General features: G+C 39.7%; 1 protein-coding gene across 12 annotated transcripts in view; it reads right to left on the bottom strand.

Annotated features, from left to right (window-relative positions):
* GRIA4 (glutamate ionotropic receptor AMPA type subunit 4) overlaps positions 1–23,717 on the bottom strand; it is a 212,006-nt gene that overhangs the window by 15,481 nt on the left and 172,808 nt on the right. For 8 of the 12 annotated variants that reach the window (XR_014958693.1, XM_021529343.4, XM_021529348.3 and 5 more), the window contains one exon: positions 1,601–1,715. The exons of the other annotated variants lie outside the window; for them this stretch is intronic. Coding sequence is in view for 7 of the 8 variants with exons in the window: in XM_021529343.4 (XP_021385018.1) it covers positions 1,601–1,715 (115 nt within the window). In the remaining variant the exon portion in view is untranslated. The remainder of the gene's footprint in view (positions 1–1,600; positions 1,716–23,717) is intronic. 12 annotated transcript variants of the gene reach the window in all.

Below are 23,717 nucleotides of genomic sequence, written 5' to 3'. Positions count from 1 at the left end.
CTTCCTTCCTCCTGCATTCACAGGTCCTTGGTTTCTCTATGAACTACACTCATCTCTCTTTTCTACTTTTCCCCCAACTCCTTTTTCTGTCACTTTGCACAGCACTTCCAGACATTTTCCTGGTGAAGCCCTGTGTGTTCCTCTACCACGAGCTGCTCCCTTTTCCCTGCTTCATGACTCACAGCACCTGTGCCTGGTAATTAGGAAGAGTAAGTTAAAAAACATCCTGAGCTTTCTATCTAGCTTTTGTCTCACTGCAGGCTTATGAGGAGGACATTCTAAGAAAATTGAGGTATTTTAATGATTTTGTTCTCCGCCTGTGATATAAAAGACTAAATAAATAAATATTCCTCCCCCAGGCTTGAGTAGAGGTTAAGTGCTACTGGGTGTAATACATTTGAACATTTTGGAAGAGAAAATAGAGACCATTTTTGAAACTGTGACTGCTGGCGAGCAGAGCGGTGTGGGGAAAAATAGGTAGAACAGCAGGATTGCAGACAAAGTGAAGAGGATTAGGAGACCAGTTCTGGGTGAGTGCAGAACAGCCCAAGGGATGGTCCCTGAGGCCAGGACACAGCACGGAAGAGCAGAAGGACTAAAGGAGGAGAGAAAATAGTAAGAAAAAAATATATGTAGGCAACTGTAAAGGAAGCTACATAAACTGTGTATGACAAATCAGTCAAATTTAATCATCTGTATCTGACTAGCCCTGTGCCTGCACAACTACCTGTGAAGCATTCTCTAATATATTGTTCACACACAAGCACATAAATAAATATTATTAAACGCTGCCTAGAACAGAAGGGGTATTTTTAATGCCTCAGTTTTCCCCACTTCACCGTCTTCCACATTTTTGCTTCTTTCCAGCACCAGGCAGTTTTTCAAATGAAGCTGTGAGGCAGCAAGGAAGTACTGGTGCTGGCCATATGGAAGACAGGGGAATGCAGTAAGAATATGAAGCTGTTAACACCTCAGCCTAGCATGCAGCCTAAAATTCCTGTCTGATAAATTCTGATAAATTATGTCTAGGGAACCACCATGGATTTTAATTTGTTGGAAAGATATCAGAAAATGTAAGTATGAAGATATTTTATCTGAAATTTGTCTTCCTCTTTTGGATATTTGTGAAAATTGTAATTTGTACAAGTATTGCTTGTGTCAACAATGGATCCCTGAGCCTGGACCATACATTAAATTACCCCTCAGAGACAGTCACACTGATTTTTTCCCCTTTTCCTCTTATGCCACTGAAAAATATTTTTAGTAGTGCCATATAGTAGGAAAAAAGTCTTAGCTAGTGAGCAGGCTTCTGAAGGTATTTAACAAGTTTGCAAAAGGCTCACCACAATTTCAGAAGATGCATATTTCTGAAAACTGGTGATAGATCTTACCCCAGAGACCATTTATGAGTTCCCCTTGGGGTGCTTAAACAAATGCAAATATTTTTGCTTTGACAGTAATTGCATACACCTCGGTTTCAGCTGCAGGTACCAGCAGTGCTGTGCTACTGGCGAAGCTGTTTCGTGGCAGGTAAGACCCCAGCAGATGCACCAATTACTTCACATACTGTTTACCCGCTTTTGGTGACATTGAGGCTAACCTTGGAGTCACCTCCCCCGCTGCCACATTCTCCTTTGTCGTACCACCATTTGTTTTTCAATTTGTCCAAGAGGCCTTGTTCATTCAGTTTTAAAACTGCGAGGTTAACAGCATTTCTTGAAACGATAAAACATATTTTGTAAGAAACTGCACAGCTGTTAAGATGTTAGAAGGAATGAGGACTTAAGCTGTTTATAAGCTTGATCCACACACTAAATAAACCTCTCATTTCCATATTTCAAAGCCCTTGGCAGCACAAATAATTGTGGTTACTTCCAAATGTGAAAAATGTGCTTCCAGTTCTAGAAAGGATTTTCAGAACAGCTTGGATTTTAATGCAAAGATTCTATCAACCAACCCAAACTATTTTTGCAAAATGATGATAAAACTCTGCCTGGAATTAAAACCGATTTACACAGATTTATTTGAATCTATATTTAAAGAGTATACCCAGGCTGTTTTTTCAAGCAGATGAGAAAATGTATCCCCATGTACTAAAGAGACAAGATCCAGACTGTCTGTGCTAGACGCTGCCAGTCACTGTGTCACTACAGTTGTGACATGTAGCACTTCAGACTGATCCTGCATGAGCTAAGGATTAGGGCTCCAGAAACAGGCTGTGGGAGGAAGAGCTGAGAAGGACTAACAGGTCACACACTGACTGAGATGCTGTCCAGAGCCACTGTACAAAAGTGCCCAGAGGTCTGTCTGACTGAAGCCCTGCTGCTGGCACATCTGTGCATATGGGATGCAGGCTCTAGAGTCCTGCTCCCTTTGCACATTAGGGGCTTAGCTGAAAGGCAAGACCTGGGGTCTTGCTAGTGCCATGGCTCCAGGGGCTGCCCTGCTGTTCTGGGAGAGCACCCTGTGTCCCAGTCCAAAGAGCACCTGAGAAATTGAGGAGAAAGGTGATGATGAAGGGGGAAACCTGGAAACAGTGTGGCCAAACTAAAGCTCAAGCACTGCTGGAAGAGAAAAGACAGCCAATTAGTTACGTGCTGAGAGTTAAGAAGGTTTTTTGGACATCTTGAGGACTTTTCTCTGGAGAGTTTATAGATGTTATGCTGCCACTGGATGAAAGACAAATTCTTCTTTGCTAGCAACACAGTGGCGTGGGCGCAACAGACTGAAAGGGGTTCTGTGAGCCTGGTGTCCTCCATATCATGTTTAAATTCTCTTTTTTCAGATGAAAATACCTGAGAAAGACTTTAGATCAGTACAGGCAGAGGAGCATTGCCAACACAAAGGCTAAAGCACAGAACCACTGCTTCTGTAGGAATTCAAGGCTGCTGGAATTGTACTGAAACCCAGCCAAGAACGACAACACAGCTGGCCCTAGGATGCAGTTGCTTCTGTGCATGCTCAGAGGTTTCCCTTAGGTGTCCAGAGAGCACCAGGACTGGATGGCAGTGGTTAGACAGTATAGACCACCATACAAACCCAAATGTAAGGCATCTCGACTTATGATAGTGACTATAGCCACTATATAACATTTTAAAATCAGTTGATAATTAATCTTACAAGGTATTTATGCAGCCTTCATCATCTCCAAAGGAAACTTTGCACTTGTTTGTGTACAATTTCCTATCTGTATTACTAAGACCCTAAACAGTCATATATCCTAATGATACACAACTATATCAGTATCAGTAAAATTGTATCTTCCTATTTTTATGTCCAGAGGTCCCTACTGTATCCATGACTATGAGAAATGTATACTCTCTCTGCTGGGTGTCTGCCTCGGCTCATGAGTGGCTCTGCAGAGGCACATGGAGCAGTTTGAGAGGTGCAGTAGCTTATCTACTGCTCTTTGGGGATGATGTGGGGTTGAGAAAGATGGAGTTTCTCTCTCTGAATTTGTTTAATACTTTCAAGATCTGTCTGTCAGGAATGAGTGGGATATGACAAGAACTAAGACTGTCAATAACATTCTCACTTCAACAATGAGAGGATGCAACACCTTCAAAGCACTCGGAGAAGGGCCAGGAAGAGATCCTCTGGCAGCAGGACTCTGTCAAATAATATGGCACTAGAAGACACTGGGGTTTGTGACTGAGCCTCTCTAGAGATGGCCGATCTCTTGTCTCTGGGGGTCTTTTCTGGTCTTAGAATACAAATTTTTCTCTTATTAAGAGAGGTATCTTCCTGGCAACCAGGTACAGAAAATGCTACTTCATAGCTTATGGAGAGTCTTTTACTCTGGTCCATCTGTGGGACAAATGTCAGCTTCAGGACAAAGTTTTACTCTCTTCTGGTAACAGCTTTTCATAAAGCTCCTCCAGGATGAAAGACAGGTCCTTGCTGGCTGGTCATGAAGTTTGGAAACTACTTGTGTGTAGATCTGATGTTACATAACTTCACTGCAGCTAGACTTAGAGGAGATTTTCAACAGCGATAAAGTAAGTGCTTGTCTGTCCCTGAAAGTGACAGTGAGAACTTGCAGGCTGTAGTGGGAGTGATAACAGACTGCTCTTGGTGGATAAATCTTTAAGGGGAATTTAGCAGCCAAGCCGACAAATGTGATTTTGTGTAAGTGCTCTAATTATGGTTCACACTCCAGAGGGAGAGAAGCAATTGCAAAATTGGAATGAAATTGTTCATTTGTCCCTTTTGTTCTTGGAAGCAATTGCTTTTGAATCAGTCATATTTACGACAGATTTTTCATACTCAGCTTTTCATTACAAAGCCTATGCTTTCAGTCTGTTTGCCCTATTCAGAAAGATAACTGTGTGGCCAGCCTTGCCACTTAACAGAGAGATTTCCAGTACACTAAATATAAATGTTACCTTTTTAAGGACATTGGGACCAGGCCATAGATGAAAGATGATCCTGGAAACACATTTCTTTGATGCTGAACAGCATTACTTATTCTGAAAATTGCTTAGATTTATATCTGGAGTCTGCTGTCTACAAAGTCAATGTCAAAACTCCTTCTTGCTTCAAGGCATCCAAACCAAGGTCTAATTTAATGTTGCTATGTTGAATTGTCACACTGGGCAGCAATAACACAAGCAGCTGCTTTGACAGTTCTACAGATGCAGGCAGGATTGATCACTCCCACGAAAAATGAAATGTATCTCAAGGAATATCACTAACTCTCAATTCAACAAGCCACTTAATCTCAGTCTGATTTTAAAGCAGATGGAAAGCCCTATCAATCTGTCTATCTGAAAAAAGCATCTTCAAACTATTTCCTCTGAGCTGTAGTCTCTCAAGTGTGAACATTAAAGCTCACCAAATTAGACAAAGTCCTTATGCTAAAATTCTTAAAAAGGTTTTTTTTTCTTTTCAGTCTTTATCTTATTTTGGGTGAAGATACTTGATAATTTACAACTTCTTTTTCAAGTTAATGTCTGCTTACATCTTTCACTTGGATATTCCAAGATGAATTAAAAACAACTAGTTTTTTACAAACTAACATAAGTTTTCATGTTTAATTTTCATGTTGAAGAGAAAGAGCTTTCTCACTTGCTGAATGTTTAAATTTATCTTTCAAAGCATTAAAGATTATCCAGGAAAATGTTCCCACAGTTATTTAGAGAAGCTGCAGCTGGTTGATAGTAATTCTAGAGTAATAAATAAATAAATGAAACCCATTCATGAGAGGGTTATTTAGCTGGGTTATTAGCCATATCCATAGACAGTTTCACAGCACAATAGAGAAATGAAAATAAAAAGGATGAAGAATTAAATGTGGATTTAAGCTGCAATCATCACTCTGAAATTAAACTGTATTGTTTATAAATGTAACACATTATTGTCCTCATCATGTATAGTAGGCCATGTAAAACCAGGTTAGTTTCACACTGCTTTCTCTGTTGCTTTGTTATCCAGGTCCACCTCAACATGTGGAAATAAATAATTTACCTCTGGTCAGCAAAACACAGAGAACCTTTGCTCAACACTGCTGTACCTCCCAGGTAGGTTATAACTGAGAGCCTAAAATGTGCAATGGTAACTGCATTGAAAATTATACACCGAGATCTCAGAGCAGGGCTAGATCATCCCACTCATCCTAGACATCCTAGTGCTTTGTTCCGTCACAGAGGAAGGCATTTGGAAACCTGAGTCTCCATGGCAGAAACTTTTCTTTCACCTTAAAAAGTAGGACTGCATCCTCAATACCACACTTAATCCAAACTCCCACTAAAGACAATATATTCCTCAATAAAGGAACTGACGTCTTTGTAGGAGTCAGGGTCTAATAGTGGTAAGCAGGCCATGGCCTTTAATAGTTAACTCTTAATCCTTGGTGTCACTGCACAGTCCTGCCTCTTCCATTACTCTGAAGAAAACAGAGTCTTTGCATGCAATAGTCAAGCCAGTTAAGACAAAACTGCAGACCTCACTTCACACGTTCTTGGGTGCATGGACAGTGATTTCACTGCATGGATCACAGCTATTTTTAACAGGTCTTTAGAATTACAGTATTAAAAATGTGATGAAAATTAAATCACTTTCACTCATTTCAAATCACTGTCCATCTCCCTATAAATAAACAGCATTAGTCAGTTTAAAACATTAATTGGTATCCCTTCTTTTTTTTCCTAGAAGAGCCCATCTGTGCTGTAGATACACCTTACACAGTTATCAAAAGATAAAACTCTACAGATAGATGGTAACGGGACTATCCAGTCCCTTGCAAAATAACATCAGTGATTCCAAGCAGATACCTCATTTGTTACCCAAAAGAATTGCAGCAGGGTGTTTGCCTAAAACCCAGGGAAGCCAGCAGAGGTTTGCTTTGACTTCCAGTGAGTTTGGATCACATCAGTGGTGAGCACTTGACCCATCTGCTGGACTTTAGTCTGTAAAAAGCAGTGAGGGAGGCATGCAACAAATCACCTGAACACCATGGTACACCACATTGTGGTATCCAGCTCATGTACATGCTCAGCCACAAGAGGGGCATTTCCACAGCTAATAAAGACACACAAAGGTCCCTGCACCACAAGGGAATGAGGTCAGGTCCAGGCTAGGGACCACCATGGCCAACATCACAAGCACTGCTGGAAATCTGAGACAGTACATTATGAAATGAGACACAAAGTTTAGCCTAATGCAACACTTTCAACATCAGTGTCATCACAGGAACTCATCACTCCTTAGAAATCAGGAACTAAAACATGAAATGCATTCTGCTCAGTAAGATCAACTAATACCCAGAGCTTGAATACACAAAACACAGAGAAAAGGTTCTCTCTAGCTTAGTTAGGCTGAATATGTATCTAGTCATATTTACACTTGTATACAAATATGTATATTCTCAGCCACAGCTGCTTTTAATTTAAGTCATTCAGTTCCCAAAATCTCTGGATGCACCATGGTTCACAGGATGGGTGGAAAGCACCACTCATATACACCAATCAGCATCATTCCCAAATGCAATACCAAGGCCTTGGCCTGGCTCATGAAGACTGCCTCCATGAATTATGGTCTCAGAATATCAGCTTTTGAATACTAAATACTGAATACTGGCATAAAGACACAGACAGGTACCTAAGTATGCATTACAACCAAGGCAGGATCTCTGCTGTAAGCATTCAATAACAATATTTTAGGCAGCCAGTAAAGCCTTGCCAGGAAAACTTAAATGTCTTAGCTATTTAAACAGCTTTGACATTTTCCTGAATCCCTTTCCTGAACTTAGTCTCATAAATTCTGTGTAAATGGCATGTCAGATACCAAAAATACTTCCCTGCATCCTGGGCAGATTCTTAGCACAGTTCTGCAGTTATCATCACAGATGGCGGCACTGTTGTTTCACTGCTAGAGCTGGGGATGTTCACTCACAATATTGAACGAGCTAGATCTGCAAAAATAACATGACTCACTAATGAGACCCTACATACATGAAAAGAGCCTTGTTTAAATTGCAGCCATACTGTACAGCCCAGCGTCCCAGAAATGCTGGGGCCACTGCTGCAGCTGAGGAGGCAAAAGCAGAGCAGAGTGCAAGCCTCCAACAGGCTTTTCACAAATCATTCCCACAACGGATTTCAGTCTCAGAAATCACTCAGTCACTTAGAAGTCACATGGTGGAGAGAGACAGCATCTCTGGTTAACCTCAGGTTCTCTGAACATACAACAAAGTTTAACAAGGAATACTGAGTGTTATATGGACAAAGCTCCATAGGTGGGCCATACGCAAGGTATGGACCAACTGGCAAAGTACAGAGGCTTCCTTTCTATTAGGATAAAATATATGAGCACAATGTCCTATAAGTTTGTTGCACATATACTCCTATATAACTGGTGCCTGTAAAGAAGAGGGAATCAGCAAAGATGGGAAGTAAAATCACAGAGGTGTTGGTGCATCACCACTACAGGAACAAGCTTTTGTGGGACTGCAGTATCACAGCCAGTGTTGGCAAGTGATGATGTGTCCTAAGCTCATTTTCTTCCTTGCACTTTGGATGTCTTTCCCTGCAGCTGCCTGCTGGTGCAGCCGTCATGCAGACCAGCCCCTGGGCACTCCTGGAGCAGGCTGGAGGGCTTTCTCCTGCAGGACAAGGCAGAGAAGGGTGCTCAGTGAAGCCAAGGTCAGTGACCGTATTTCAGTGATGTGAATTGCAGTTATTCTCTCGTGATCTAATCTGTATCCAGCCCAGGTGGCTTGGGAAGAGGAGGCCACAGCTGCCAGGAGCCTCTCCTCACCCCCCAGCCTAGCGCTTCCTGCATGCAGCTGAGGATCTGTCTTAAATGTGCTTAGCCAAACACAAGTGGGTGCATTTTTATAACTTATGTATATAATCCATTCAAATATTTTTTAACAGGAAAAATTAAAATGCAACCTTACCAAGCAAAAAATTAAAACCTGCACATCTTTTGAGCTGTTTATTTTATATATGTTTTGAAAAGCACTGATGGCAGATTGTAACACGACACAAATGTAGTGCAGTTTAAGGGTGTTTGACAATTCATCAAGAGAAATTAAGTGTAAAGCTGCATGGCACTGCTGAATATGTTTAATAAATTAGGAATGAAACAAGCACTCTGTTAACAAGGAAGATGTAGCCAAAGCTTACATCACTGTGTACTCAGAAGGCTTGAAAGATCAATAACATAAATATTAAAAAGAAGATCTAATGCATGAACATTTTTACAAGAAAAATTATCTAAACTTTAAAGACAAAAGGCCTCCTTTAAAAGCATGTCCTCTTAAACCTATTTAAGATCTTACATGGGAAATTTTTTACTGGGATTTATAAAGGTTTGCATGCTGTCATGTTACTTGTATGAAAAATACTGTATTCAAATACTGAAGCACAGGAGTCATCAAAACATTTTCATGTTACTTCAAACAAAATAGAGTCTTTAGCACTTGCTGTCAGAAGTTGGCCAGCATTTATATTAAATAAAGAACTGCTAGTATTCATGTTGTGAGTCTTCATAATATATTAGCTCTTCTCCAGTGGGTCTCAGGTTTTTCTGCTAAGCTCCTCCAATTTTATATTCATGCTTATCAAAGAAAGGACATGATCAGCCATCTCAGCAGAAAGCTCAAGTCCAGCTCAGGACCCACTAGAACAGTGAATGCCTCCTGAATTCCACCTTGCAAAATTCACATACCCCTGCCCTAAAGTATGGTCTGTAGAAAGCCAAAGTGTTGCAAAAAAAAGCTCTGGGCAGTTTCTGTGCTGCATTAGAAGCTGAAGCCTTTTAAAAACACTATTTTAAAATCTCCTGTCCAACTGCACTTAAAACACCTCTTAAAGAAAAATATATCAAAATATTAGTCAAACAACAAGAATAAAGTATTTTTACAAGAATGTATGTTTATTCCCATCTATTTAGAGTTGGGAAATTTACAGCAGTGCTCAGATACTTTTCAATTGTGGCTAATTAAAATAAGTATAGCATTCTTCATTTAGCCATCCAAATAAGATGGTTAATTTCCAGGGGCAGTGAGTATTTACAGCTTCTATGTATAGCCTAAGTATAGTACATGTTTAGTTCTTTGAGCTGAGCTTTGTAAACAAATATGAGCCAAACTGACACCTTGAGGATCAGCAGGAGTTCCAATTAATGGGAGACCCACTGCTGCTAAAATTTGCCACAGCTACTTTGAATTCAAAGAGGTTCTGACAATTTACACCAGCTAGAGGTCTGATGACTGTAGTTTAAAATATTTATATAGATTGAAAGCTGTTTTGCAGCAAGATATTCCAATTACAGTATGCAAACACTTCTTGGCATAAGTAATTAAATATATATTTTGCCTGTATAAAAACAACAGCAGTTGACCTGGGATTGCAACTCAGCTTGTTTCTCTGTTTTACACAAAGATTTGCTGTAAATAAAAAACACATAAAATTGTCCCTAGAGAATTGGTTCATATTGGTTCAGTACACAGTCTTTAGCAGTAGCAGAAATGCCAGTTTCTCCCAGCTCTGAGCTATTTTAATTTTTGCTAACTACCTAATCCTGTTGTCATTGAGCAGTGCATTTGATTTTTTTTTTTTAAGCACAATTTTTATTGCTGGTTCCAGCATCCGCAGGATTATGTGAATAGGCTGCTGCAGTCCAACACCTGCAAGTCAGAATCCATGTTTTAAACGCTTAGAATCAGAGTCATAGAATAGTTTGGGTTGGAAGGGACCTTTAAGATCATCTAGTTCCAGCTCCCCTGCCATGGGCAGGGACACGTTCCACTAGACCGGGCTGCTCAGAGCCCCATCCAACCCAGCCTTGAACACTTTCAGGGATGGGGTATCCACAACAATGCTGGGTAACCTGTGCTAGTGTCTCAGCAAATCCCTCACTTGAGTAATATTTTTCTTAAGTGTCTGAGACCAGTGTAACACTGTCTCCACGTCGCAGGAATTACTCTCATGATAAGCTTAGGACACTGCCAAGTGCCTCAAAACTCTCTTTCACCTCAGAAACATTAGTAACCCTGAGCCATTTATGGTATTTACATAGTTGAAATTGCTGAAAGAATTTACAGTAATATTTTTAAAGTTGAAATGTGTAAAGTGAGCATGTGTAAGTACATCCCTCTCCTCCACATAATGCTTTCAGATGGGCCAACATTCACCTCTGGCATGGCTGGCAGAAAGCTTTTTGCTTTTTATGCCTTAGGTGAAGCAGACTTCAGCAGCTTTTGTTGCAGCAAGATGCTTGGATACTGTTTCACCTGCCTCTCCAGTAACTTCTAAGTTTAGGGCCCCCAAGCTGAAAAAAAATTACAGTATTGGCACAGACAGGTCAGGGTTTCATGGCAAAGCACAGCATATGGTTCAGTGCCAGGCAGAGGTTCCATCTGTGTTGGATAGGCACTGCTGAAAGTCAGGGAGTAGCAGCTTGAGGTGAGGGTCACAGCAGTGATGATCTATCATGCCTCATGCTGTCCCACTCCTCTCCCACTTAGACTGCATTAGTGCAAACCTCTTGCAATGACATTGTGTTTTGTTACCCAGGCATGTGTTGAAACTCCTTATGTCTCTCCATCTCAAGAAAAAGCCAAATGCTGCACAACTGATCTTATTGTTTTGCAAATGGATGATTTAACAGGACTGAAAATATTATTCACCATTACTAATCTTGGCCAGAGGATTCAAATTTTCCTTTATATAATATCTTAGTCATATTTGTAAGGCATTTAAAATTTATGCCTCTGAATGCCACAGGGGGACTATTTTCACCCAGAATGAGGCTAGGTAAACATGCAATTCAGTGCTTATTGAATAGAAATATGGTGTGGTTCCTTGTAACTGAGAAAGCTGTTTCTTCTTTACATCCACCTCAATCCCTTAGATATCACTGATGGATTACTAGAGAGCCTATTAAGAGCACCAACTCTAGCTGCCTGATGCAGAGGAGGATTTTACTGTATCAAAACCAAACAAAGCAGGTGGCAGCTGTTTCAGCAGCTTCTAATTTTTCACTCCATTCAACATGTCCCAGCAGTGGCAGAAATATTGTACCTCCAACTGAGCATTTCACAGCTTTCTTCTGCAGGAAGACCCCGTCCTAGGTTGAATCACCTACCCCAGAAGAAATGTTACTGGGATATCCAAAAGGAGTCAGAACTTATTGCTGAATCCCACTACAAATCATGGAAGACAAAGTGTCCTGCTGGGCTAACTGCAAATATTGGTTTTTCTGGTTCCTCAGCAGCCCCATATCTCAATGTGCTATATAAATGTATGTTCTATTCAGTAGGTAGCAGGGCATAATAACAAACCCAAGATTTTAATGCAATATTGAACATACCAGGCATTTTTCCATATTTGATTCAAATCTGGAAATATTTGAAAATATTTCACTCTCAGACTTCTCCAGTTTTTCATTAATGTAAGGCTGAATCCACCACTTACAAACATACAATAATGAGTAAGAGGAACTAAATCTGAAATGGTCTTTGCTTGTTTTCTACTCCTTATGATATGCTGATGTATTTTCCCTCTTTCAAGCATCAGGATCTCACAAAGAGCACCTGATTAGTGTAAGATGTCTTTAAGACTCAGAAATGGCAGAAAAACATCAGGAGTCATGATAGACTTCTACAAGTAAAAGTGCACACCTGAGCATCTCTGCATGCCTTTTTCATAAACTATCTAATCATCATCTTATGATTCTCCATAAAAAGCGATAAAAATCCTCTATCCTAGCTAACATTTCTGAGATGTCCTCAGAGAAAAGTCATACAAAAGGAGTTGCATTTAACCACTTTCAGGGTGACAGATATAGGTATCTGTGGCAAGAGCTGCAGTGAAAGAAAAAAACCCAACTTCTGCCATCTTCCCAGCAGCTGCATTTGGGGAAAAAATACTACTGCTGTTCTCAGGAATTCATGGAGTGATCACATTCAGTTGAATTCATAGAAAGAAACACGGCCAGCAAGTCAGAGGTGATTCTGCCCCTCTACTCCACTCCTGTGACTACCTCTATCCAGCTCTGGGGACCCCAGCACAGGAAGGACAGGGATCTGTAGGAATGGGTCCAGAGGGATGGATCAGCCCTCCTGAGACCTGGTTGAAACAATTGGAGTTGTTCCACTTGAAGAAAACCAGGATCTGGGAGACCTTATCAAGGACTTTCAATATTGTAAGGAGGGTAATAAGAAGAATGGGAACAAAGTTTTTGAGTGGCCCTGCTAAAACAAAAAAAGGAACAGTAGTTTCCAGCTACAGGAAGGCAGATTTAGACTAAAAGAGGGTAAACTTAGACTAGGCATAAGGAATAAATTTCTTAGAATAAGGATGGTAAAACTCTGGAATAAGTTGTCCAGAGAGGTGTCTCATTCCTGGAAATATTCCAGGTCAGAGTGGTCTGTGCTACGAGAAAACTGCTCAGTCCCTGCACATTGCAGAAGGGTTGTACTAGATGACCCCTAAGTGTCTCTTCACACCCAAACTATTCTATGATTCTATGATTCTGTGGTTCTATTTATGTCTATATTTTAGGAACAAGCTTGTTCTGTTCCTAAGGTACTGCTCCTAACCTTTTGCCTGCCTGGTTAGACCTTTTGGCCACCAAACCCTAGTCTCACCTTAATGAGAATGAAGCATGATTGGGAAGCCAAATACCATCAGCCTTCTGTGAGTACTAAAAGTGCTGCAATACAAGCAAGCTCTTCAATAACTTTTTCCTAGTAAGAAATGCTTACTCCACATGGGAAAGCTGTAGGGCAAAACTGCTGTTTGCTTGTGAGGGAATTCATCCACTGACATCAATGTCCATGAAGTTATTAATGAAACATGGCCACTATGCCAAAAGCTATTGGCAGCGCAGAAATCAGGATGGATTCTTGACTTTTATGGCTGCCATAAACAGATCACTAATTCATGAGATTTGTACAGTTGATGCAATTTTGGTAGGTCTAAACTTAGACTGAGAGAAGACATGAGGGATTTCTGTAACATTACATATATGCTTCTTTGTGCCTCCATACGGATGTTTTTCATAAAGGCAATAAATGGAAAAATTCCAGCTAAGACATGTTTTCTTAAGCTTTGGTCTACTTATGATGCAAGCACTTTGAAGTTCATTACTTTAATAAGAATCGGAGACTGAAAGACAAAAAACAGGGGAATAAAACCAATTCCCAGGTAGGAACTGAAGCTGCAACTGCAATGCAAACAATAAAGAACACTGCATAACTTGTGCCCAAGTGAAATGCTGGCTTGTGTTTTGCCTAATGGCAGATCAATATTATACAAATGAAGCAATTACAGTTGTGCCATATAAAGCCTTATTTGGTCAGCAGCCAAAATGGGGATTAGCTGGAAGAGTTCCTAGGACTTTCTGTCTGAATATTATTGCAGAAGTTAATGAGGAATATCTGATATGCTTAGACAAACATAATGAGTGCCAGCAACCAGATGAGATGGTTGGTCCAATAGCCAGTGTGCTGATAATTAAAATGCCCTGAAGCCAGCTGAACAGCAGCCCAAGATCAGGTGAAATGATCACAAGGGCAATCCAATCCCTCTGGCAACCAGCTATATGATGTCACCATCCATGGACACAGCAGCAAACTCTCCACCTTCCCCAGCATGGAAACAAGTTCCACTTAAGCATGGAGCACCTTCACTTTTGCACAGCTGTGTGTCCCTGTACTGCCACTTTGGTGGTGAAGGAAAGGCCACACTCAGCTCAATACAATGGTTCTGTCAGGACTTTATTATGTCCCACTCATTCTCATCCACTACACCACCTGGTCCAGTAGAAGGTGCTCCTGCCCATGGCAGGGGCTTGGAAACAGATGATCTTTAAGGTCCCTTCCAACCCAAACCACTCTCTGAAATGCAAATATAGCAGCTCTCAGACCAGTTGGACCAAGCACAGTCACATCAATATGGTAACACATGCTTGTAAAGTTTCAAATACAAGAAGCCAGGCTAAAGAGAAAACACAATACTAAAGGTACTAATAGATCTCCACAGTGGATATGGAGATACAAATAATGTAATTACTGTTGTCCTGAACACATGCCCATGTGCCAATTTTAATTAAAAAATCATACAGAATAGGGTCCACTGGTGCTGGAGATTTCTGCTGTTGCTTTCTAAATGAAACACAAAACATGTGGTCATAGACAACAGACTGTTTCAGAAACCATTACCTGAAGTTACAATTTCCTGGTTGTTTTCTTTCTATATCAGTTTCTTTGACTCAAGACACTGAGAAATCTACCACCATATTTATCCTGATGCACACACCTCCATGGATTTGAAATAATCATACCAAACATCTGGAGTGGGAATGGGCTTCAAATATCCACAGCAAAAAAACCCACAATGTTATTAATCTTCACTATTCCTCTGAGGCTGATGGGCAACTGTCATTACCCTCAATTTGCAAAGGTGAGTCTGAGGTAAAAGGTGCACAGATCTCCTCTAAGACTCCCAGGAAATCTAGGCAGGGTCATTAACTAAGCTCACCAATATGACACAACTTCAGGCAATCAAGCTTCACTGCTTCTCTGAAATCTCTGGGTCTTTTCAGGCAATCATTCATAGAGAATTTATCCTCTGGTCTTCCAGAGATAGACTAAACTTAAACTTCTGTGTGTATTTCCTCAGTTCAGTCTTTAACCACAATATACTCCTAATTTTTCCTGTCAAAAGTGGGGGACAGCCAACCTGAGTGGCCCAACTCCCATAATAAATGAACTCTTCCACATTTTGACCCACTCAGGTGTTCAAAAAATATCCATGCTGTCAATCACTCAGCAGCTGTTTAAATCTGCTTAAGAAGTTAACTGCTCCTTTTTCCTGGCCAAGAAGAGGTATGAAGCACTGGCACTTACTTCACTGACTTCAGATTCTCTCACTCTATTTTGCTTTTCCAGCAAGAAAATTTTATTCAGATGGGAATGTTGGACATTTAATTCACAGAAATTGTAACTAAAGCCTAGTGGTCAGGAGAAGACCTTCTACCATGCAGGAAACATAAACATCACTTTCCATAAGTTATTGCTTATGTTTATTGCAACTTTCCAAATACTCCTGTAGCTTCAGCAAATTCAATGTGATGGTGAAGACATCCTTATCACAGCCATAATTTTCAAGAAAGGATCATAGCACAGTGCAGTCTGGAAAGTGCCTAAGGAATTGCCTGGTCCAACCTCCTGCTCATACAAGGGTCAGTCCTGAGATCAGACCAAGCTGCTCAGGGCTTCAACCAGTCACGTTTTGCACACTTCCAAGGATGAAGCCTGCATAACCTGCCTGAGCAGAGTGTCACTGTCAGACTGCCCTCAGGCAGTCAGGGGAAACAGCTCCTCCCTACATCCAGTCTGAACTGCTCCCCTTTCATTTTATGTTCCTTGTCACTGACCTTCCTGCCCTACATTGCTGTGAGGAGTCTGGCTGCATCTCCTTGAAGACCCCCCTGTAGACACTCTGGGCTGCTCCTAGGATGCCCCAAAACCATCTCTACTCCAAGCTGAACAAGTCCAGCTCTCCCAGACTCTCCTCATCTGAGAAGGTTCAGATCCATATCTAGCTCTATCTTGATCATTTTCCATGAAATAGGTTCAATTTATTGATGTTTTTCTTAACTGAGGAGGCTGAAAAAAAGGGATGTTGTGTTCTAGATGCAGTCTGAATGTTTGCAATTATTTTATCTAATGCAACAGTATCTTCTCTTGCGGCCTACAAATTGGATGAACTAAAAGCACTCTAATTGGAAACTGCTTTGGATAATTGCCCACTATCTAAAACAGACTGCCAAAAATAGCAGCCTGCTTATTTAACTGTGACAGGAAAAAAATCCTAAATCCTCAAGAAACTGTGATGACTTTCTGTTCACTTTCAACTACACTTTCATAGACTGAGTTTGCATTATTTAAACTTAAAAGTCAAAACTAATTGTCAAGTGTTCATGTGGTTTTAAACCAAAAAATATTATCAGCAGGTATAGAATATAATCAGAATAGTATCATATACTGATTAAAACCTGAGGAATTGGATCTTAGTAAATGCAGAGCATCTGAATGTGGGTTAGTCCCCTAGTTTTGGAAGAGGGCATTTTCTTTTTATTTAAAACCAATAAAGAAATGAGCATTCTCCTAAAACATGTCTCTTCATATTTCGTGTTGCAAGCAGTAAATTTCCTGTGGAAATCTTAAAATTCAAAATTGTGGTTGAAAATGTAAAAATGTGAAGAATTGTCTAGTAATGTGTACATTTAGGCACACAATTTGGATTTTCTAGAAAAAGCTGAGATTTTCTGTAGGAAATAACTAGATCCCATGAATTTTTATGTAGGCTTAAGAGTTTTAAGATCCAAAATAGACATAAATCACACAAATGACATAGCATAAAATGTGTGAAATCAGGTGCTTGCATCCGTACCAAAGAATCCAAAGATCTAATTCTACATATAAAAGCCTCTTAAAGACATAGTTACAAATCTGGGCCACACTAAATGGACCCATATCAGCAACAGATTGGAAAGAGCCTGATGTGTAATTATGTTCAGAGAAAGCTGTACATATTCTGGAGATAACAGATGGGCTGCCAGATGTTGGGGCTGCTCTCACCTGCAGGCCTCATTCATCCCTGCTGCTAGTAATGGAAGATCTGGAAGCTAGCAAGGGATCTGGATCTTCCTGCACAGAGATGATATTCCTGAATAAGAGGGGAGAAAAAACATACTAAGAAAGCTCTATTTTCTTTGTGTGCTGGAGGCAGATTATTATTTTCATGCGTTATTTCAGAGTAGAAAGATGTACCTGAAGTGTACCAATAAAATAGGTCTCTGCATCAGGTCAGGCTTGGATCACTTTTATCCAGTTGACTTTTGGCTTTAAAAAACTGCAGGGATAATTTTAGTCAAACTATGACTACAGAAAACTGCCAATCCTGCCAATAACTATTAAAAAGAGAGTAATAAGAAAAGAACACATAGCATTGGTTAGCATAATGGGATTTGCTAAAAGATATAGTTGAATAGGATCTAAATCCTTTTTCAGGTTTGTTTTAAGCTTTCACTCAGTGACTTGGTTGGAATAGGAAGCAGAGAAAGGAAAATAGAAAACAGGAGTAAGGCATTGAGTTATAGAAGTACAGAGATGTGAGCTAAGGATAGCTAGAGATAGTTGAGAAAAAGAGCTCTAGTTTTCGTTCTACCTCCTACCAGACACAAAGCAGATCAATTAATAGGAAAAATTATTGATGAGCCATAAGTCACCATTTTACTGAACCATATTTTAGACTTGAACTGTTCAGTTAGATATACGTATGGACATTTTTACTTGGAACCTGAGCTCCTTGGGAACATTCTGATGATGGGAAAGAGCTGCATTTTAGAGCTGTTGTATCAAGACACACAGTAGCTTAAATTATACATTAAAACTTCTGAATCTTGTTTTGTGCTGTCAACACCTTTCTACCTTTCATGCCGGGTTGTTCAGTCCATAATGCCTACTCTGTCACACATCGTGCCAGTCTGAGATACCGTTCTCAGTTCAAAGCAACCACAAGAAAAAAAACTTTTCTCCCTACTTTTGGTTGTAGATTTCTCACAAGAATCAAGGCTGCACAAAGACTAAATGGCCATTTTATATCTCTTGGAGTCCATCTAGTACTTACTGTCAATTGGAAATGGGCAGTTTTGCAACTATCACACAGACTAATCGCAAACTGTTTTTCAGGTGCTATTTGTACCCTAAATGTCATTTCCACAGAGAGGCATTGTTACACTCTGCTGAGATGCCTTTCAACAGCCTGCTCCCTTGCTTCAGTCTACCTACAATTTACCTGAACAATTATTATCCTAGTGGGAGAGGCCTTTAAGTTGTTGGGAACTGTACCATCAACTTCAAAGGGCAGTTCCTGGGACTTGACACCTGAACGGCCAGAGAGGTGTAATAAAAAGAAAAGAGAGAAACCATAATGAGCAGCATTGTTAAAATATAAAGGGCTGCATCTTGCCCTCTGCTGAGGTGCTTTACAAGGGATTGAGGAAATGGCAGGGAAAAGGGCAGGAGAAAATTATTTCTGAATTGCCAAGAGGCAGCATTTATTTCTCAGGGGATCTATAGACTGGAAACAACCATAACCTTTTGTATCCCACTGGCATACAGTGGGGATTAATGCTTATCAAAGGGTTATAAAAGTCCAGAAAATCAGTAAGATGTGTGCACAGCAATGGTATCAGTATTTTTGAGACATTATGGCCTTTGCTGATAGTCTGAGGTAAGTTCATTGGTTATACTTGAATATAAGCCCCTCTTTACTTGTCAGAGAATTTAACAGTTTGACAAATCTCATTTGGATAGATTTCTTATTGTGAAGCTCCTATCCTGTTTGCATTCAAATAATTCTGAAACAGACAAGCAAGAAAAGAACTCTAATCTTTTTGTTTCCTTGATTTCTTTCCGATTGTAGAAAACAAAACTGTTATTCAACTTTTCCTGGTGCTTACTATCTCATATTGGCCCAATGCTTCTGTAAGATAGTAAAGAAATATTTAGTAATCACTAAATATCAGAATGAGAAATCTCTTGTGTAAATAGCTTGTAAAAATATTTTTGCAAAAAAGCCTCATTGTGCTTTTAAGCAAATACTAAAGTGTAAGATACAGAATGGTAGCTTCACCTTTACACTGATTATACTGCTAATTTAAAAAATACCTATTGCCATACCCATACCATTCCTATGCTTAGGAAAAAAACCCAAACAAAACAACAAAACCAACCTTTCTAGGAAATAGTTTTACTGCTGTTTCCATGCTCTGTTCTTTCACTCCTGCTCAGAAACACTTCAATTCACAACTTTTCTCACTAAAATCCCAAGACTTTCCTTTGAGTAAGGAGCAGGATGATACTAGCAGAGAGGCACCAGAACCTGACAGTGTGACCAAGATGGAAGCTAAGCTTCTTGGAAGAGCTTTTCCTTCCATCAGTTGCTTCTACTGTCATTTGTAGTGTAGGAAAACAGAAATGGCAGCAGAACAAATTCCTGTGACTTTAGATTTCTCCTCCAATCCACAGACAGCTTTGTTCAATTATGAATCATCCCTGAAGTCTGAGACTGAAAACTTCCTGCTAGTGGCAATGAAGAAACAGGCTCTGTGAGGCAAGGCAGGTCAGAGATGGCTCTTTGAAGTACTTGAAAGATAGAGTGATTTTTTTCTCCCTCAGGTCAGAGAATATTCAGCAAGTGCAGAATCATAGACATTAATGAGTTGTTTTCTTTCAAAGAGACAAGTATCAGAAATTATCTCAATAGCACTGCCATTTGGTGACTTAAATGAGAATTATTACAATTTCCTTCCTCTATAAGTAAAAATTGCAAGAATGGGGAAAACTCTCTCAAGTAGAAAATTTTGCCTCAATACATTTGCTTGTACATCTTGCAGTGAACTTACTAGTCATCATCAAATTTTCCCTTTTTTAATGCACTATTTTTGCACAGGGAAAACCCTTATTTTGATTGAAAATTATTAAATTAATCCAACAAGCATCACTGGGGAATAGAGAAAGCTGGGACTCAAATCTATTCCCAAGGCTTTATATTTACTTTTCAAATAGATACTCTGTTTTTAGACAGAAATAACCCAGGTAATCAAAATTAAGTGTGCCTCCCAGGCTCAGCTGAAAGAACAACTTGCTAACATTCATTGTCAGGTTCCCTTCACTGATCTTCTTTTGACCCCTGACTTTTATATTCCTTCCAAAGCAGTGGCCCATTCTCTGCCTTTTTACCTACTAGGTGTTATTTTCAGTTGATAGAAAACCCAACAAGCTCTGAAGGATCTGACCTGCTTGAGAAATATCTCAGCTATGAGCTTTGACACTGAATGGTAATGATGTGGTAATTCAAGCCTTGTTATGCCTACAGTGAAGGGAAAAATATTATGCAAAGTCATACAGTATGATCTACACCATCAGTCAAACAGGATAATGTTTATATATGTATAAAATGCTACAGATCACATTCTAGTTTTCATATAATTTTGTATAACAGAAAGAAATGACCTTGGAAAATCCTGCTAGGCTGACTAAAATCCTGTTCTTTCAAGTATCAACAGACAACCCCATAACTATGGAGGGGTTTTTGCTTTCTCCAGTGGCCCTTGCTTCAAAAGTGTAGAGGTCAAACTCAGTAATTTCACATCACTCATTTTAATTGTCAAACCTCAATTATTCACCAGTTCTTTCTGCATCTTCTCTACATCATGTATAAATAATGTCAGTTTTGAGGTCCTATCGTGCCTTGCTGAAACAACTGTGAGTAACACTGAATAAGGGCAAGACCAGGCATTCTGTCAGGAAAACTGAAAAGTGAAAAAAATCAAACCGGCTTCCTGTGTATCTCTCCTCACTGTGATGGTTGGTTGTCTTCAGAATGATCTGGGGAGGCCTTTATAAGCCAGTGTTGCCAACCAGAAGACAGCTGACTGGCAAAAGAAATATCCCTTCTTCTCTTTGAAGTGCTAGAACATGTTCAGAGGCACAGGGGCTGCTGATGTTATCAGGGTGACCCAACCACACATAACCTTTACCTATTTTTGTACCTTTCTAGAAACAGGAACATGCCATTGAGTAAAGAATGCAGCCCAGATACATAGAAACACCAAGATAGAATACTTACATCAACAATATTGGTTAAAAAAAAAAAAAATCTATAAAGACCTTTGAAAACTGAACAATTTAGGGTACACTGAAGAGTGGTCTAGGGAAATGCTTCCTTTATGATACAACACAGTTTGTACAAGGAAGCTTCAAGATGGGAAAAGTCTATTTTTCTACAGATTCATGGATTTCTGCAGTACAAAACCATTGAGAAAAAACAGTGAAATAAGTCCTCTGCAGTAAACAAATGTTGACAGTGTAAAAAAATTGGGTGGTCAGCTCAAATATTTTTCCTAGTTCTTCTCGTACTCAGAGGAAGTCTGTGAATATCATACCTATCCTTTTGTTCACACAAATCCAATCTTACAGAAAACATAAGAAACCAGATCATGCAAGAAGTTTGAGGGGAAATGTTTTTACCTGTCCTTACGGTTGACTACTTCATTATGACTCTGATGGTTTTCCTACAGAGCTGGGTGTGAATTACCAACTCACTGACCTACAAATCCAGGGTAAAATGAGAACTCATATATATCTCAGAATAATATATTAAGTTCACAATAAACAGCTTTGGCAGTGAATGATGAGCTGGGAATTCCTTCCACAATAAGCTCCTTATAGTCTGGTCTCCAAAAATATTGAGGACAACATTTGATAAAAAATTAAATAGTCCCATTGGAAGAAACTATACTATTATAGTGCTATTTTCAGGTCAATGAAAAAAAGAAAAGGAAATATCACTTACCAAAAAAAAAAAGGGGGGGGGGAGGGGATAATATTCCATCCTATGTAAGGTCTGCCAACATTTTGTATGAATGAGCATTCATTGCTAAAATAAGTTTTCTTCCAACACCAGATTTGTAATGAACCATACTAGATAAATCTGTGAAAAGCAAAGGTAACATTGCCAGCTGTAGTACCACATTGAAATGAAGCAATGAAAGAATGGCAGTTTTAGAGATTCACCTCAGGAAAAGAAGAAGATGAAGTCACTGAGATCAAGATGGTAGATTACAGAGCCCATGCACAGGGGCTCCTCTCATAACAGATCTTTATCTTATTCCCATAGATTCATTTTTCTTCAAGAAAAATGTCCTTCCACCACAGATCTCTCACTTCTAGAGTGACTCTCTTTCAGGTATTGCACATTACATTATATAGAACAGGAGAATCCATACATTGTTGATATGGCACCATTTGGATGCCTTTTGCACCCCAAGGAATCTGCAGGGCACTCCTCCCTTTCGTGGCATGGAAACTAAGATCTCTAACTTCACTTATGTTACACTTCTCTCTCCACAAAAGTTGCTAGAATGATGGCAAAGTTACATGTGCAACATTAGCATCCCTGATGCACCACCCACACTGCACAGCTTATGTTAAACATGGTAAAGAACAGATAAAGTGTAAAGTCAGTTCATGTCACAAGATGTCACGCTGCAAAAATAAGCACATATCACCAGGTGGACCTTTTTGCCTTCATCTCCAGAACATAAAGAATTCTTTCTAAAGTCAAACTGAGTTAATCCTTTACTACATAAAATGAATAGAGACTTGAATAATGGAATATAGAATCTCAGGTTCATATATATATATAAACATTAACTGTAATTTCAATAGCAGAAACTGATTAGAGCCCTGGATTTCATTAGGTTGTTGAACAAATATCACCAATCTCTAAAACACATTGATGCATCTAGTCAAAGTTTTCCTGTTATTTGTCTAAGTCTAATCCTGCCATTCTCATCTGCCTGGGCTCAAAGTGTCTCACCAGACACTTATGACCTTGCAGGTTTCTCTCATCCATGCTGCATACTTTCGTCTACAGGACAGGACAAATGTCGTTAGTTGAAACAGTAAGAGAAGAAATGACAACTCCTCATTTTTTTAGCCCAGCCTCTCATTCCCCTTTACATAAAACAGCTTCAAGGTACAAAAAGCTGAAAAACCTTTTAGTGTACTTGTGAGGAAATATTGTCCTTAACTCCTTTTTCATTACCTCTTAGGGTGGAGAACTCTATCATGTTCCTCACTATTCAAACTTATTTATGATGCCTACATATCTAAAACAGAAAAGCAAAGGCATGCAAGGCACAGGACTTGAATACTACAAGATCTCCAGATGTTGCCCTCTGGAAATGCAGTTATTGCAAGTGGCAAAGTGACCCAGGGATGATCCATGATGGCCAGAAGTCTGGCCACAAGAACATCTTCTAATGACAACACTTTCACAAAGGCAGGTCTTGCTAAGCAGACAAGCAGCACTCTCTTAACCACCTTTGAAAGCACCACCTTTGAAGGAAAAAAACTCATTAATTCACACTGGGTACTACACAGTGACTTTGGAAGGATACCTACCGTTGCAGGAGAAACAGTAATAACAGTTGGGCAATGCCATGAGAGAAACTCAATCTTTGTTGTGATGAGAGCCTTTGCCCTCAATCCCACATTCCTTCTGAAACACGTCAGTCTTTTACAACATCATATAGAAATGAATATCACTGAAAAGGACGGAAGGAAGGAGACACACATGATATGTGATGTGGTACTGCCCACTGGGCATAAAAGAAACACACATCAGGTA

Source organism: Lonchura striata, chromosome 1, assembly GCF_050655825.1.
Source record: "Lonchura striata isolate lonStrDom1 chromosome 1, ASM5065582v1, whole genome shotgun sequence".
Taxonomy (NCBI): Eukaryota; Metazoa; Chordata; class Aves; order Passeriformes; family Estrildidae; genus Lonchura; species Lonchura striata.
This window is presented reverse-complemented; position numbering and strand designations above follow the sequence as displayed.